The sequence below is a fragment of the Ovis aries genome, chromosome 1 (assembly GCF_016772045.2).
Source record: "Ovis aries strain OAR_USU_Benz2616 breed Rambouillet chromosome 1, ARS-UI_Ramb_v3.0, whole genome shotgun sequence".
Classification (NCBI taxonomy): Eukaryota; Metazoa; Chordata; class Mammalia; order Artiodactyla; family Bovidae; genus Ovis; species Ovis aries.
In genome coordinates, this window is record NC_056054.1 from 217833707 (window position 1) to 217847577 (window position 13871).

Genomic DNA, 13871 nt, shown 5'->3' on the forward strand with positions numbered 1-13871 from the left:
CCCAAAGCACAGCTACCATCAGATGTTATTTTGTGACAAAAGCATAATGCGTATGCAAAGGCAACCCACTCCAGTGCTCTTGCCTGGAAAATCCCATGGATGGAGGAGTCTGGTAGGCTGCAGTCCATGGGACTGCTGAGAGTCGGACATGACTGAGCGACTTCACTTTGACTTTTCACTTTCATGCACTGGAGAAGGAAATGGCAGCCCACTCCAGTATTCTTGCCTGGAGAATCCCAGGGATTGGGGGAGCCTGGTGGGCTGACATCTACAGGGTCGCACAGAGTTGGACACGACTGAAGCGACTTAGCAGCAGCAAGTCAATCTCACTTTTAAGAGACTGGCTAATAAAAACTATAATCCTTGTTTCAGAGATTTAATGAGTCTAATTTAGTACATGGGCTTCCAAGCTGGCTCAGGTAGTAAAGAAGCCACCTGCAATGCGTGAGACTTGGGTTTGATCCCTGGGTCAGGAAGATCCCCTGAAGGAGGGAATGGCAACCCACTCCAGTATTCTTGCTGGGGAAAATCCCCAGGGACAGAGGAGCCTGTACGATTTAGTAGATGAAACTAATTTTTTTTTTTTCAGAGAAAATACATTGCCAGCACATAAAAATTATACATATTCCCCCAACTAAATGTAAAATTCATGAGAGCAAACATTTTGTTTTGCTCATTGCTGTATCACCAATATCTAAAACAACATCTGGCCCAGAATTAATATACGTTGAGTGAACGGAGGTGTCATATGTTGGACTCTAAAAAAAGCATGAGGAAATGTAAAATAAAAAGCATTCCACAAAGGAGGAATGACATATTTGAGGTAGCCATAGTATACTGGTTAAGACATGAGAGCTAAAGCCAGTATGTTTGGGTTTGAATCCAGGCCCTATCACTTACCAGCTGTATGGTCTGAATTATTTGACTTCTAAGAATGTTGGCTCAATTTCCTCACCTATAAAATGAGAATAATATTATCTCCTATGATATTTTAAGGATTTAATGTGTCAAGTGAATTCACACTTGTAATACTTAGAATAATACCTAGTATAGTGTTTGGTTTTTAGTCGCTAAGCTGTGTCTGGCTCTTTTGTGATCCCATGGACTGCAGCCTGCAAGTCCTGGGATTTCCCAGGGAAAAAATCTGGACTGGTTGCCATTTCCTCCTCCACAAGATCCTCCCAATCCAGGGATCAAATCTGAGTCTCCTGCACTGGCAGGTGGATTCTTTACCACTGACGCACCAGGGAAGACCAACCTAGCACACAGCATACCCTTAATGTGTTAAACAACTTTTAAAACTTTATGTATTCATATAACACTTTAAATACAAATGGAACCTTATGAGATGAAAATAATCCAGCTTTCTAAAGACAACACACAGATTGTTCAATATGGTGGAGGGAACAAACATCTATATCCTTTCTGAGTGAAAATATTAGTTTCTCAGTCGTGTCCAACTCTTTGTGACCCCATGGACTGTGGCCCGCCAGGCTTCTCTCTTCATGGAATTCTCCAGGCAAGAATATAGGAGTGGTTTACCCATTCCCTTCTCCAGGGGATCTTCCCGACCCAGGGATTGAACCCAGGTCTTTCACACTGTAGGCAGATTATTTACTGTCTAAGCCACCAGGGAAGCCCCTTTCATTCTAAGGGCCCACGGAAATTACAGAAAATTATAAATGACAAGTTTATCAAAGTCTTAGAAAAGGCATCAACAGCAGACCAGAAAGTATGAAAAACTCCTGGATGACTGAAAACAGATGAGATAAAATTGATGGAGAAAACATACCAGCCCCTAAAATTAAAGGTAACTGGAACCCTTTAAAGAGAGAAGTTTTACTGACACAAAATTACTTTTCCTTCTCTAAACATCTAACCACAGGTTTTCAAGTACACCACACTTACATAAGCGTTCATTATAACTGCTTTTTAAAAACTGCTTTAAAAATATGAGTTAAAGAACAGAATAACAGTTATATACCCTTACAGTGTAAAAATTAACAAGAAAAATCAAGACGTGAGAAAGAAAAAGGAAGTATAAATTCAAAAACATGTCTTTCCTAATGGAGAGTCAACACTCTTATCTAAAACTAATAATTAAATATAAAAGCAAAGAAAAAAAAATAACCTGAATTTAAAAATAGTCAAAGGACTTGAACAGACACTTCTCCAAAGAGTATATAGAAATGGCCAACAAGCTTAAGAAAAAATGTTTATCATCACTAATTATCAGAAAAATGCAAATCAAAACCATAATGATAGGGCAGAAATTAACATAACTAACTATACTGTAAATCAACTACACACCAATAGGAAAAAACACAATAAAATGTCACTTCATATCCATCAGGATGGCTATTGTCAAAAACCTAGAATAACAAATGTAATCAAAGATGTGGAGAAACTGGTGCCCTGTATACTACTGGTGGGAATGTAGAATGGTGCAGCAGCTATAGAAACCAGTGTGGATGTTCCTCAAAAAATTTTAAAAAGTATTTCCATATGATCCAGCAATTCCACTTCTGGCTACATATATCCAAAAGAACTGAAAGCAGGGAATCCAATAGATATCTGTACACCCACATTCACAGCAGCATTATTCACAATGGCCAAAAGGTGGAGGCAACCCAAGTGTTCACTGACAGATGAATACATACACTAAATGTGATATACAAACACAAAGAAGTATTATTCAGCCTTAAAAAGAAAGTAAATTCTCATACATGCTACAACAGGAATGAATCTTGAAGGTGAAATAAGCCAGTCGCCAAAAGACAAATACTGTATGACTCCATGTATATGAAGTATCTAAGTACTAAGGACTAAGGATTCGCTCAGTTGTGTCCAACTCTTTGCGACCCCGTGGACTGTAGCCCACCAGGCTCCTCCGTCCATGGGATTCTCCAGGCAAGGTTGCCATTGCCTCCTCCAGGGGATCTTCCCAACCCAGGGATCGAACCCAGGTCTCCCGCACTGCAGGCAGACGCTTTAACCTCTGAGCCACCAGGAGTCAAATTCATAGAAACAGAAAACAGAATAGTAGTTGCCAGGGGTTGGAGGAGGACAGAAGAATTGTTAATATGTAACTTCAGTTTTGCAAAATGAAAAAGTTCTGGAGATTGGTCACATAACAATGTGAATATAGCTAACGTTACTCAACTGTACACTTAAAAATGGTTAAGATAATCAATTTAAAACATTTTACTATAATTATAAATAAAAGAAAAAGCAGGAGGAGGTATATTATTTAAGTTTTACATGTGAGGCAATGAAAAAGTGCTAAATTCCTCATCTTTCATACTGATCAACAGATATAATAAAAAGAAAGCAAAATTTTAATAGTAGTTAAATCTAGGTGGTGGAACTGGGGATTAGGAGGAGACAAGAGATAGAAAGAAGAGGTACTTTGTAAATATTGAAACCCTTCTGAATGGCATAGATTATAAGTAATTTTTCTACCATGTAAAGGTATGATTTTATGATACATGTTACTCTATAATAAAATAAATATAAATAAAATATAAAACAAATTTTAAATTACTGTTATACATAAATAAAATTATTGTTCTAATTATTTTTAAAATTTGTATTTTAAAAAGAAAATTAGAGCAGAAAATAGTTCCTTCCTCTAGTGACATTAAAAGGCAACTTGCTTACCTTAAAGCAATCTTTCTTTCAAATTATCTCCCAGGTTACTAGTATGAGGGGGTGAGGACTGGGAGAATACATTTTAGAACTAAATCAGAAGAGAAGAAAAGGCTTCCACTGAACTTCCCTGGCAAAGAACAAGTGTGACATTATCTCTTTGAATGCAAAGAGAAGAAATTAGTATGATCAGATGTCATCAAAATATGAATTTCTTATTAAGGTCCAGTTCAGTTCAGTCACTCAGTCGTGTCTGACTCTTTGCGACCCCATGAATCGCAGCACGTCAGGCCTCCCTGTCCATAACCAACTCTTGGAGTTAACTCAGACTCATGTCCATCGAGTCCGTGATGCCATCCAGCCATCTCATCCGCTGTCGTCCCCTTCTCCTCCTGCCCCCAATCCCTCCCAGCATCAGAGTCTTTTCAAATGAGTCAACTCTTCACATGAGGTGAAGAGGCCACATGAGGTGGCCTAAGTATTGGAATTTCAGCTTCAGCATCATTCCCTCCAAAGAAATCCTAGGGCTGATCTCCTTCAGAATGGACTGGTTGGATCTCCTTGCAGTCCAAGGAACTCTCAAGAGTCTTCTCCAATACCACACTTCAAAAGCATCAATTCTTCAGCGCTCAGCCTTCTTCACAGTCCAACTCTCACATCCATACATGACCACTGGAAAAAGCATAGCCTTGACTAGACGGGCCTTTGTTGGCAAAGTAATGTCTCTGCTTTTGAATATGCTTTCTAGGTTGGTCATAACTTTTATCCCAAGGAGTAAGCGTCTTTTAATTTCCTGGCTGCAGTCACCATCTACAGTGATTTTGGAGCTCCCCAAAATAAAGTCTGACACTGTTTCCACTGTTTCCCCATCTATTTGCCATGAAGTGATGGGACCGGATGCCATGATCTTCGTTTTCTGAATGTTGAGTTTTAAGCCAACTTTTTCACTCTTCTCTTTCACTTTCATCAAAAGGCTTTTTAGTTCCTCTTTACTTTCTGCCATAAGGGTGGTGTCATCTGCGTATCTGAGGTTATTGATATATTAAGGTCCACTCATAGTTAAAATTAACACTATGGAAGCATATTTGTAAATAATGCAGATTTTCCAGAAACTTATTTTTCAAGAGCTGTAAAATATTTACCAGAATGTGCAAATATTTTCAAAACATGCTTTAAAAATCCTTTAGAAATCATAAGTACATACATCCTAAAGAGACTCAGTGAAGCAGTCAGGCTTTATCAACTGCCACTCCTTAAGTTCCAGGAACTAAAACCTTTAAGGGACTTTTTTTTATAAATACCCCTCTAAGTAATTGGGTAAGCACCATGTTCATATATCCCACAATCACCAGATCCTTATTATAGTACCAAAACTAAAAATAAACTGCAAAATAAAGATATTACTTCTAAGGTATAAAACAAATTATCCGTGGAAGACTTTTTTCCTGGTTTTAACTTCAGTGTTGGCATAAATTAGCTTACCACTGGTCTTCAACAATACAGTCTGCTTCACCACAAAGATGCCCCAAATGGTAAATTTAGATATAGTTTTAGCTGAATTTAAAAAAGAAAAGAAAAAAAGCATTTTTAACTGTGCTTCACCAGTCAAACAGTTTTAAGCATTCATTATGTTCCTATGTTCTAAAATAAAGAATCTAAAGCTTTTCCTTAGGAGTCACTGCTTAAAAAAAAAAAAAAAAAAAAAAAACTGAAAAAAACCCCCCATATTCAGTCCTTTCGCTATTTCAACAAAAGTTTTTTTCCTAAATTAAATATAGCAGAATCAGAAAAAATTTTTTACTTGTGTTCACCAATATAACAGATTTAGGCACAATTATCCATGGATATAACACCACTGGGTGAAAGGTGGTGAGGAAATATTTGTACAGTCTCAAAGTATCACCCCTCAAATTAATTGTTAATTATAAGAAAGCCATAATGCAACATCTATTTTTTAATAGTCAAGGAGATAGAAAAGAACTATGAAATATGAATTTGACAATAAAGAAAAAGTAATCTCAAAAAGGCCCATCAATATATTAACAGGGCAAAGAGAAACTTCTCTGAAGAGTAAGACTCAACTTTGTATTGTGGTTTACTAAGGCTCAAGTATTATCACCCATAAAATAGAAATGATATCTATGTCTCAATATTGTTTAAAAAAAAAGTTAGCGTTTTTTGCCAATTGTATTTGCAAGAATTTAAAAGACTGATAAGATATAAGGGAATCATAAGGAAAAATGCTTCATTTGTACACTGTTATTGGGAATGTCAATTGATACATTTTTGGAGGATAATATCAAGTTTTAAAATAGGCATATCTTCAACCACTCAAGAATATATATTAAATATAAGGATATTCCTTCAACATGACTTGACAGAGCAATTTAATGAAAATTCATCAACCAGAGAAAAAGATTATATAAATTATGGTGTAACAATAGTACGTAACACTATGTGCCAATTATACAGAAAGGGGCAGATTGCTCTATCTATATGTATCTACCTGTTTATCTGTCTATCCTGACATGGAAAAATGATCATGAATGAAAAAACTCAAGTTAAAGAAACACATATAAACATATGAACACATTTATAGGAAAAATAAACATGTGTGTATATGTATACATATATTGATATGATGTAGAATATCCCCAACTGTTAACAATGCCCCCCCTAGGAAGTGAGGGTGAGAGGTTATGGGGGAACTTTCTACTTTATATATTTCTGTATTTTAAAAATTAACTCTGGTGCCTTGTCTTTATGATGTGTAGTCGGCTGCTGGTGGCATTTTTGTTCCTATCGTTGTTCTCAGCCATGTTCCTACATAGGTTAGCTGTCTGTCACATACAGTGCTGGGGACACAGAGCAGGCACACAAGAAACAGCTGTTCAATTGCTTCTGGACGTTTCCACCTGGATGCCCCCAAAGCAAATTTTGATTACTTGTTCCAGGGAATTAATTACCTTCTCTAATAAATCTCTTCTTTCTCTATTTCCTAGTCTATCCAAATGAGAAAATCCAAGTCAGACTCAGACCCTCTCTCTTCTCCACAAGCAATCTCTCTCTAATTCATAATGATTCCACCCCCTGAAATCACCCCTGAATCCACATCCTCTTTTCCATCTCAGAATCTCTCACCTGGACTCCTTCCAAAGCCTCCAGATAAAAGTTCCATCCATTGCTCGTTCATTTACTACACTGGTTCCAAGAGTGATCCTTCTAAAACAAAAATCTAACTCATGCATCCCTTACTTAAAATCTTCACCAGTGAGAAATAATCTGAAGTCCAAAGTATGATATTCAAGTCTTCCTCATCCAGTGCCTGTAACCTTCTTACTAGCTCACTTCTTATCGGTGCCCACTATACACTTTATGTCCTAATGAGGAATGACTATGGGACTAACGACTAAACCCATCTTAACTCCCCAAGCATATCATGCAGCTGTGCAATGCCTGGAATGACCTCCCACCCAACATCGTAGTTCACCAGACAAACAAACTTATCCTTTAATAGCCTCAAACACCGCATCCTCTAGGAGGGCTTCCCTCAACCCAAACTCCTCCCCAAGAGCCATCCGTACACACAAACACACAGACAGACAGACACACACACACCACTTTATGCACTTTCTAAAATCTTTTCTCCTACAAGTCTCTTGGTTCCTTAAAGGCAGAGCCTTATACCCACCTTGACATCCTCTGCGACCACGTACCTGGCTTAGAGTACTTGTTCAACAGTATTTATTAGACTGAGTAGAAACACACTGTGGTAAAATGTGAAATCCTAAACAAGACTGGGTTTTCTACAACCTGTGTTTTGATTAGGCTCATTTGAACCATGAAAGAAACAAACACTCAAGTAATCTTAGAAAGAGGTCCAGGAGCTGTATTAGAAAGCTATCAAGAAACACTGCTTTTTTTTCTCATTTCCTCAGCCCTTCAGTTTGCACATGGCGATCCTGGCCTCACCAGCCTCTCTGGTAACTCTTGAGCTTCAGTCCTCGCTGCTGACAAGCAGTTTATCTCCACATTATCTAATCCAAATTTCTGAGAGGGTTGTTTTGGGCTTGGCAGCAGGCCACCATGCCCTTTCTCTCTCTCTGGTGAAGCTATGGAGCTGCTGCCTCTGCTCAGGTGCGGGCCAGACGGTCTAGGACCAATAACCGACCTTCCCCTACCTTTCAACTCAATATATCATTCTTATTTCCATAGAACCCATACTGGAAGTATATCTCTAAAATTGTTTTGTAATACTTTTTAAAACACATCTTGCCAAGACTTGTCCACAGTGAGAAAATCCTGCATACTTCATCACTGAACCAGCTATACTTTCCAAATATGTAAGGAGCTCATCCCACTTTGTTTGCAGCTGTGCACTGAAAGAATCCTCTGGATTCATAACTGCTCAACAGCGGGTGGTTTACAAAGATTTTCACAAAATTTCTCTTATGTTTATTATGCAAGGAAATGAGTAGTCCAGATATTTCCTTGTTAAATTCTACCCCGTAATATTTAGTAACTTTATATAAGGATAGCACACACAATAGCAATCTACCACTAACCCACAAAACCTGTTTCTCCTCCTCCAAACTAACAGTAGGTAATGATTGAAGAAAGGCAGGCTACTCAGTGACAAGCTCATGGAAAGAGGAGTACAGGCCAGGAGACAGGCACTCTTAGGTGGTATCCAATAAACTCACATTCCCAGGGCTATTAATCTTCTGCTTAAAAACTAGAAAAGGGCTAATTAAATATCTTTTACATCTAGGGAGACAGCACAGTTGCACTAAGAACAAATTTAACAACATGAGAACACTAAACATCGTTGAAAGGGGCAGCAATTCATTCACTAAAAAATTCTGGTTATTCCAAGATTTCAATATTCACTGGAAAGAAATATTGTTAGAAGGGGATAAGGGAAAAACTCTCCCCTAACAGCCGTTCTGATGATGTGAAAGAAAAGAAATTTTTTCAAATGCAGATTGTCCTCACACTTCTTGATAGTAAGGGAAGAATTTTCTACTTAAAAATCAGGCAGGTGTTCTAGACAGCCAACCTGTTTATTTAACTATCCTCATTGGTGACTCATTTTAGTTTCATCTGTAGTAATGAGCAGCTGACTACACAATATAATAACCATCAGTTTGGGCTATTGTTAATAAACATATAATCTTTACAGATCTAATTTCAGAGGTCAGAAATTGGAACAATTTGGAGTGCTGATGTTGTCTTCAAATGAGGCTTGAAATGAAGGCACTATTAGAAAGCTTTCATTGAATAAAGGCACTAAACGGCAAGAGGTTGATTTACTACTAATCAAAATTCATAGGTTTTTAAAAATAAGCAAAAAGATGTTAAACTGAGTGTCTTGGAGACATTTCAGTCAAGCATTAATAGGGTTATAAGTGACTTGCTTAGCTGCTGCTAAGTCACCCCAGTCGTGCCCGACTCTATGCGACCCCATAGACGGCAGCCCACCAGGCTCCCCTGTCCCTGGGATTCTCCAGGCAAGAACACTGGAGTGGGTTGCCATTTTATCCTCCTTTAAAAAAAAAATTATAATTAGAGCAGTACCTACATTCTAAAGTATACCAGACTTAGATTTCTTTGCAAAGGAGAAGCTTACAATGATTTTTAATTTGTATACTTGTGAGGCCTATTTGGGCCTGTATGGTATCAGCGGTAAAACATCAGCCTGTCAAGGCAGGAGTCACTGGTTCGATCCCTGGGCAGGAAAGATCCCCTGGGGAGGGAAATGGCAAACAGTATTCTTGCCTGGAAAATTCCATGGACAGAGGAGTCTGGTGGGCTACTATCCACAGGGTCACAAAGAGTCCAACACAACTGAGCAATTAAGCACAAGGCCTATTTGCAATTGTCAAACTAATAAAAACAGGAGAAAAAAGGAAGAAGCACTATTTTCATGTTTCATAGTTGGAATCATTGAAAACTACCTAAATTTAATGTCAAGAATCAGAAAAGTAAACCGATGAACTAAAATTAATAGCTTAACAATAAAAATTGAGAGGCATAAGGGAGCAAGGAAGCAGAGTGTAGGGTGCACCCAGTTTCTCATCCTTCAGAGGAAGGGATCACTAGATACCATCTAAAGTTGATAAGTCACAAAACGGAAGTATAAAACTTTAAAGTAAGAAATAAAGGCAATCTCCAGAAGAACAAGAAATGAACTATCAATCATAGTTAACTCTTGAGGTTGGGAGGACTGGATGGGGAACACTTTTCATTTTATCAATTATAGTTAACTCAAGGTAGGAAGGACTGGATGGGGAACACTTTTCATTTCATATTTTTGAACAATTTGCCTGTTCCTACTGTGTGTGTGTGTGTGTGTGTGTGTGTGTGTGTGTGTGTAAATCTAGCTTTTTAAAACTGTCAATAATCAGACACTATAAAAAAACAAAACGTACTATATTTCGTTCTCTGTACCTAACAACTCACAGGCCGTCAACTTTATAAAAGAGCAGATTCTAAAGTGAAATATCTCATCTGTCAAATTAAAGATAAGGTAAAGGAAACAAAGCATTTTTTTTCCAGTGCAAAGTACAGAGCTATTGTTTTCAAATCAAGACTTCCTTGATCAATTTAAGCAAAACCACTGCTACTGTCCAAAATAACTCCTTTAACTACTTCTGAATACAGTCAAGCTAATAAACAGAGCCCGAGGCTTCACTGCAGCAAACAAAATAATAAATCCTTTTATCAAATCAATAAGACACATAGAAGCTTATATTTTCTTGAAATCAAAACAAGGGAGGCATTTTGAAAGTTCGCTATCTTCACTGATCCTCTCAGGAATGTAAAAGTATGCACTGCAGTTTCAAACCTCCTAGTGCTTGAGTTTTTGGTTTTGTTTTTTTTTAAAGCAATTTACTTCTGCTTGGACAAGCAGTTAAGACAGGCCACAGAAGCTGGGTTTTCTGTTAGCCCTCAGTTTCAAACTTTTTTGCTCACACTAACAGTTGTTCCTAAGTGTAATTATCTCAAAAAAATTTCACACAGCAACTGAATTCAAAGGAAGGGGGACACTTCAGATTACTGATTACAGAATATGATTTAATACTGTGATTTTAGGACTGGGTTATTTTTGGTAACCACAGTAGTTGTAACTTAGATGATAATATGAGTAAAGATCACAGATTTTAAAACTGCTTACTCTCACCCTCTTCTCTTCTTGCAGTTATCTCACCCTATCGGACAAGACTTAGAGCAATGACAAAGAAGAGTTCACGGATTTTAATTTACACATACACAACCTAACCTAGGCAAGACCTAGTACCTAATGCATATCCCTGAAAACACATCAACTTTACTCAAATATAACCCCTACGTCTAATATATTGGCAGCCTGATCATATTCCTGATACATGTCGGGAACTCTTCTATACCAAGACAAATCTGACTTAGAAAACCAAAGGCTATAGGCCTGCTGGTAATCACAAGGATCAGCAAGTGGAAGCAATCCCGTCTTTAAAACCTAATAGTAAACTTAGTTAACTAAGGCATCACTCAGAATCAACTTTCAACCCCCAATACATCCAGACTTAAAACACGTAAAGCTCTTTGTAAATCTTAGTAGGCGAGTCTCTCAAACCCACCAAGGGGACCTACTTACTCCAAGGCTCCTCCCCAGGACCCTACTCAGGATTCTCAGCCGTGCGGTTCCAGGGCGTCCTGCACCACCACTGGTCGTCCTCCCCCGACCACTCGGCCATCCATCCCAAGTACCCCCGACTAGCCCGCCCAAACCATTCCTCCCACATCTCCAGCCCCACATTCGCCCCTCCTCCAGGCCAAGCCGAGCTGGTCTTTCCCCACCCCTGCCACCCCCGCCGCAGAACACTCACCCGCGGTAGTAGGCTTTCACCCGGACCTGGTGAGAGTGGTCCCCAATGCCGCCGCCTGCGATCGGGTGAGACATGGTACTGCTGTCTCTCTGGGTCGGCATCTCCTTATTCCCCCGCCTCGCCGGAGGCCGAGGGTGCGGGGGGCGCGCCGGGCGCCGCAGGGGACTCCGCAGCTCGAGCCTCTCGCGGAGCCGCGGCTGCCCTTTCGCCTACCTGTCGTCCCCGCCCGCGGCGCGGACCCAAGTGTCGCCTCGCCTGGGCAGCCGGAACCGCACGGCTCCTCCCACCGCCGGCGGCCGACTCTGCCTCTACAGCAGCCCGGGCCCTGCACGCCTCCCGCCTCCGTCCCTCCCACCTCGCTCGCTCCAAAGGCCCACATTCCGGGGGAGGGCGGGTGCAACCATTGATCCAAATCAAGGAGCCTCAATGTCCGGCTGAACCATTCTTAGGGGAGCAAGGCAAAGGGGAGGGAGGATGGGGACTGCTGAACATCATATCAGATTCCCCGGCAGGGGGCCTTGTGTGGGAGCTGTAACTGAGAGAATGTGAAGATTCAAATAACTATACTTTTGTAAAAAGCCCTCCCTACGAATATGGTTGGAGACAAGTGCTGTGGCATCTCACCCCAGTTTCCTAACTTGGTCGCGTCCGCGGTCAGCCGACTGGGGACTCGGAGAAGATTTGGAGTGCGGGTTTCTGGGATTTGGAGTCCCCGTGGAATTCTGGGACTTGAGGTTCCTTACAAGTAGAGAGCCCCGCCTTCTGTCTGTCTCCGGCTCCTGCCCCAGGAGACTTTGGCGTGCAAATCCTGAATCCACCTTGGGCATCCGAGGACATTGGAAATGATTGGGATTCGTCACACTCTAGACTTTCTTCTCTGCTAAATTCTCCTTCCAATTGCATAAATCATCTCAATTATACAGTACCTTTTTGGGAAAGAATTTGATTAAGGGCTCAGGATAGCGTCTTTTCGGAGAAGGCAATGGCAACCCACTCCAGTGTTCTTGCCTGGAGAATCCCAGGGACGGCGGAGCCTGGTGGGCTGCCGTCTATGGGATCGCACAGAGTCGGACACGACTGAAGCGACTTAGCAGCAGCAGCAGCAGCAGCATAGCGTCTTTTATGGAAGGAATGTAGTATAATATATGTAACAAATGTAATGATAAATGTAATGAAACTCAGAAGGTATGATGGAAGACTTGACTTTTCTTCCTTCTGCTGCCCCCCATATCTTGGCCCTTGTATATTGCCCTTGCATGGAACAGGTGCACAATGAATATTTAGCCAATCAGTCAAGCCATCCAACTAGCCATGCATCATCATTTATTTATTTATGGCTGCACTGGGTCTTTGTTGCTGCATGGGGGCTTTCTGTAGTTGCAGCAAGCAGGGGCTACTCCTCGTTGAGGTGTGGTGGCTTTTCACTGCTGTGGCTTCTCTTGCTGCAGAGCCGTGGCTCTGGGTGCAGAGCGGTGGCTCTGGCTCTTGGTTGCTCCCTCTGTCTGTGGGATCTTCCTGGACCAGGGATTGAACCGTGTGCTCCGCATTGGTAGGCAGATTCTTAACCATTAGACCAACCACTAGGGGAGCCTACATCAGCATTTTTTAACATCATTAAAACATTGTTAACATCGACTGTTGTTCATAGTAGCTTTGCCAACTTACATTCCCATCCTAATACTATTTTTATTATTCATTGCTAATGTATAGAAATGCAATCGATTTGGTATATATCTGAATCCTAGGTTGGATTGCTGCATTCACTCATTAGTTCTAATAGTATTTTGATGAATTCATTAAAGTTTCCTTTGTACAAGATTATGCCATTTTAGAATACAAATAGACTTACATCTCCCTTTCCAATCTGTATATCTTTTATTTTTTCTTGTCTGATTGCATTAGCTAGAAGCTATTGTATTATGTTGAATAAAGACAAGTATGTGAACATTCTTGTCTTATTCTCAGTCTTCTGTGGATAGTTTTCAGTCTTTCACCATTAGATGTGATTATTGCTCTGGATTTTTTTGTAGATGCCCTGTATCAGGTTAAGGAAGTTCCATTCTATTCCTAATTTTTTGCCTATTTTTATTATGAAGGGTGTTGGGTTTTGTTTAGTGCTTATTCTGTGTCTATTGAGATTATCATGTAGTTTTGTGCTTTATTCTATTGATGTGATATGTTACACTAATTTTTGGATGTAAGTCAATGTTGCATTCCTGGGAAAAAAATCCCTCTTGGTTGTGACATATCCTTTTTATATTGTATGTTGCTAATATTTTGTTAAAGAATTTTGAATCTACTGTGGCTGTGTTGGGTGTTTATTAATGTGTGCAGGCTTTCTCTAGTTGCAGCGAA

The 13871-nt window shown here is 40.0% G+C and overlaps 1 protein-coding gene across 2 annotated transcripts in view; it reads right to left on the reverse strand.

The window, feature by feature from the left end:
• Nucleotides 1-11860, reverse strand: part of PRKCI (protein kinase C iota) — a 69903-nt gene extending 58043 nt beyond the window's left edge. The window contains exon 1 of one of the 2 annotated variants that reach the window (XM_012099411.5): nt 11517-11860. In XM_012099411.5, coding sequence (XP_011954801.1) covers nt 11517-11617 — 101 coding nt within the window. In that variant the 5' untranslated portion in view covers nt 11618-11860. The remainder of the gene's footprint in view (nt 1-11516) is intronic. The other variant, XM_042234633.2, reaches the window with a different exon arrangement.
• Nucleotides 11861-13871: the final 2011 nt, after the last annotated feature.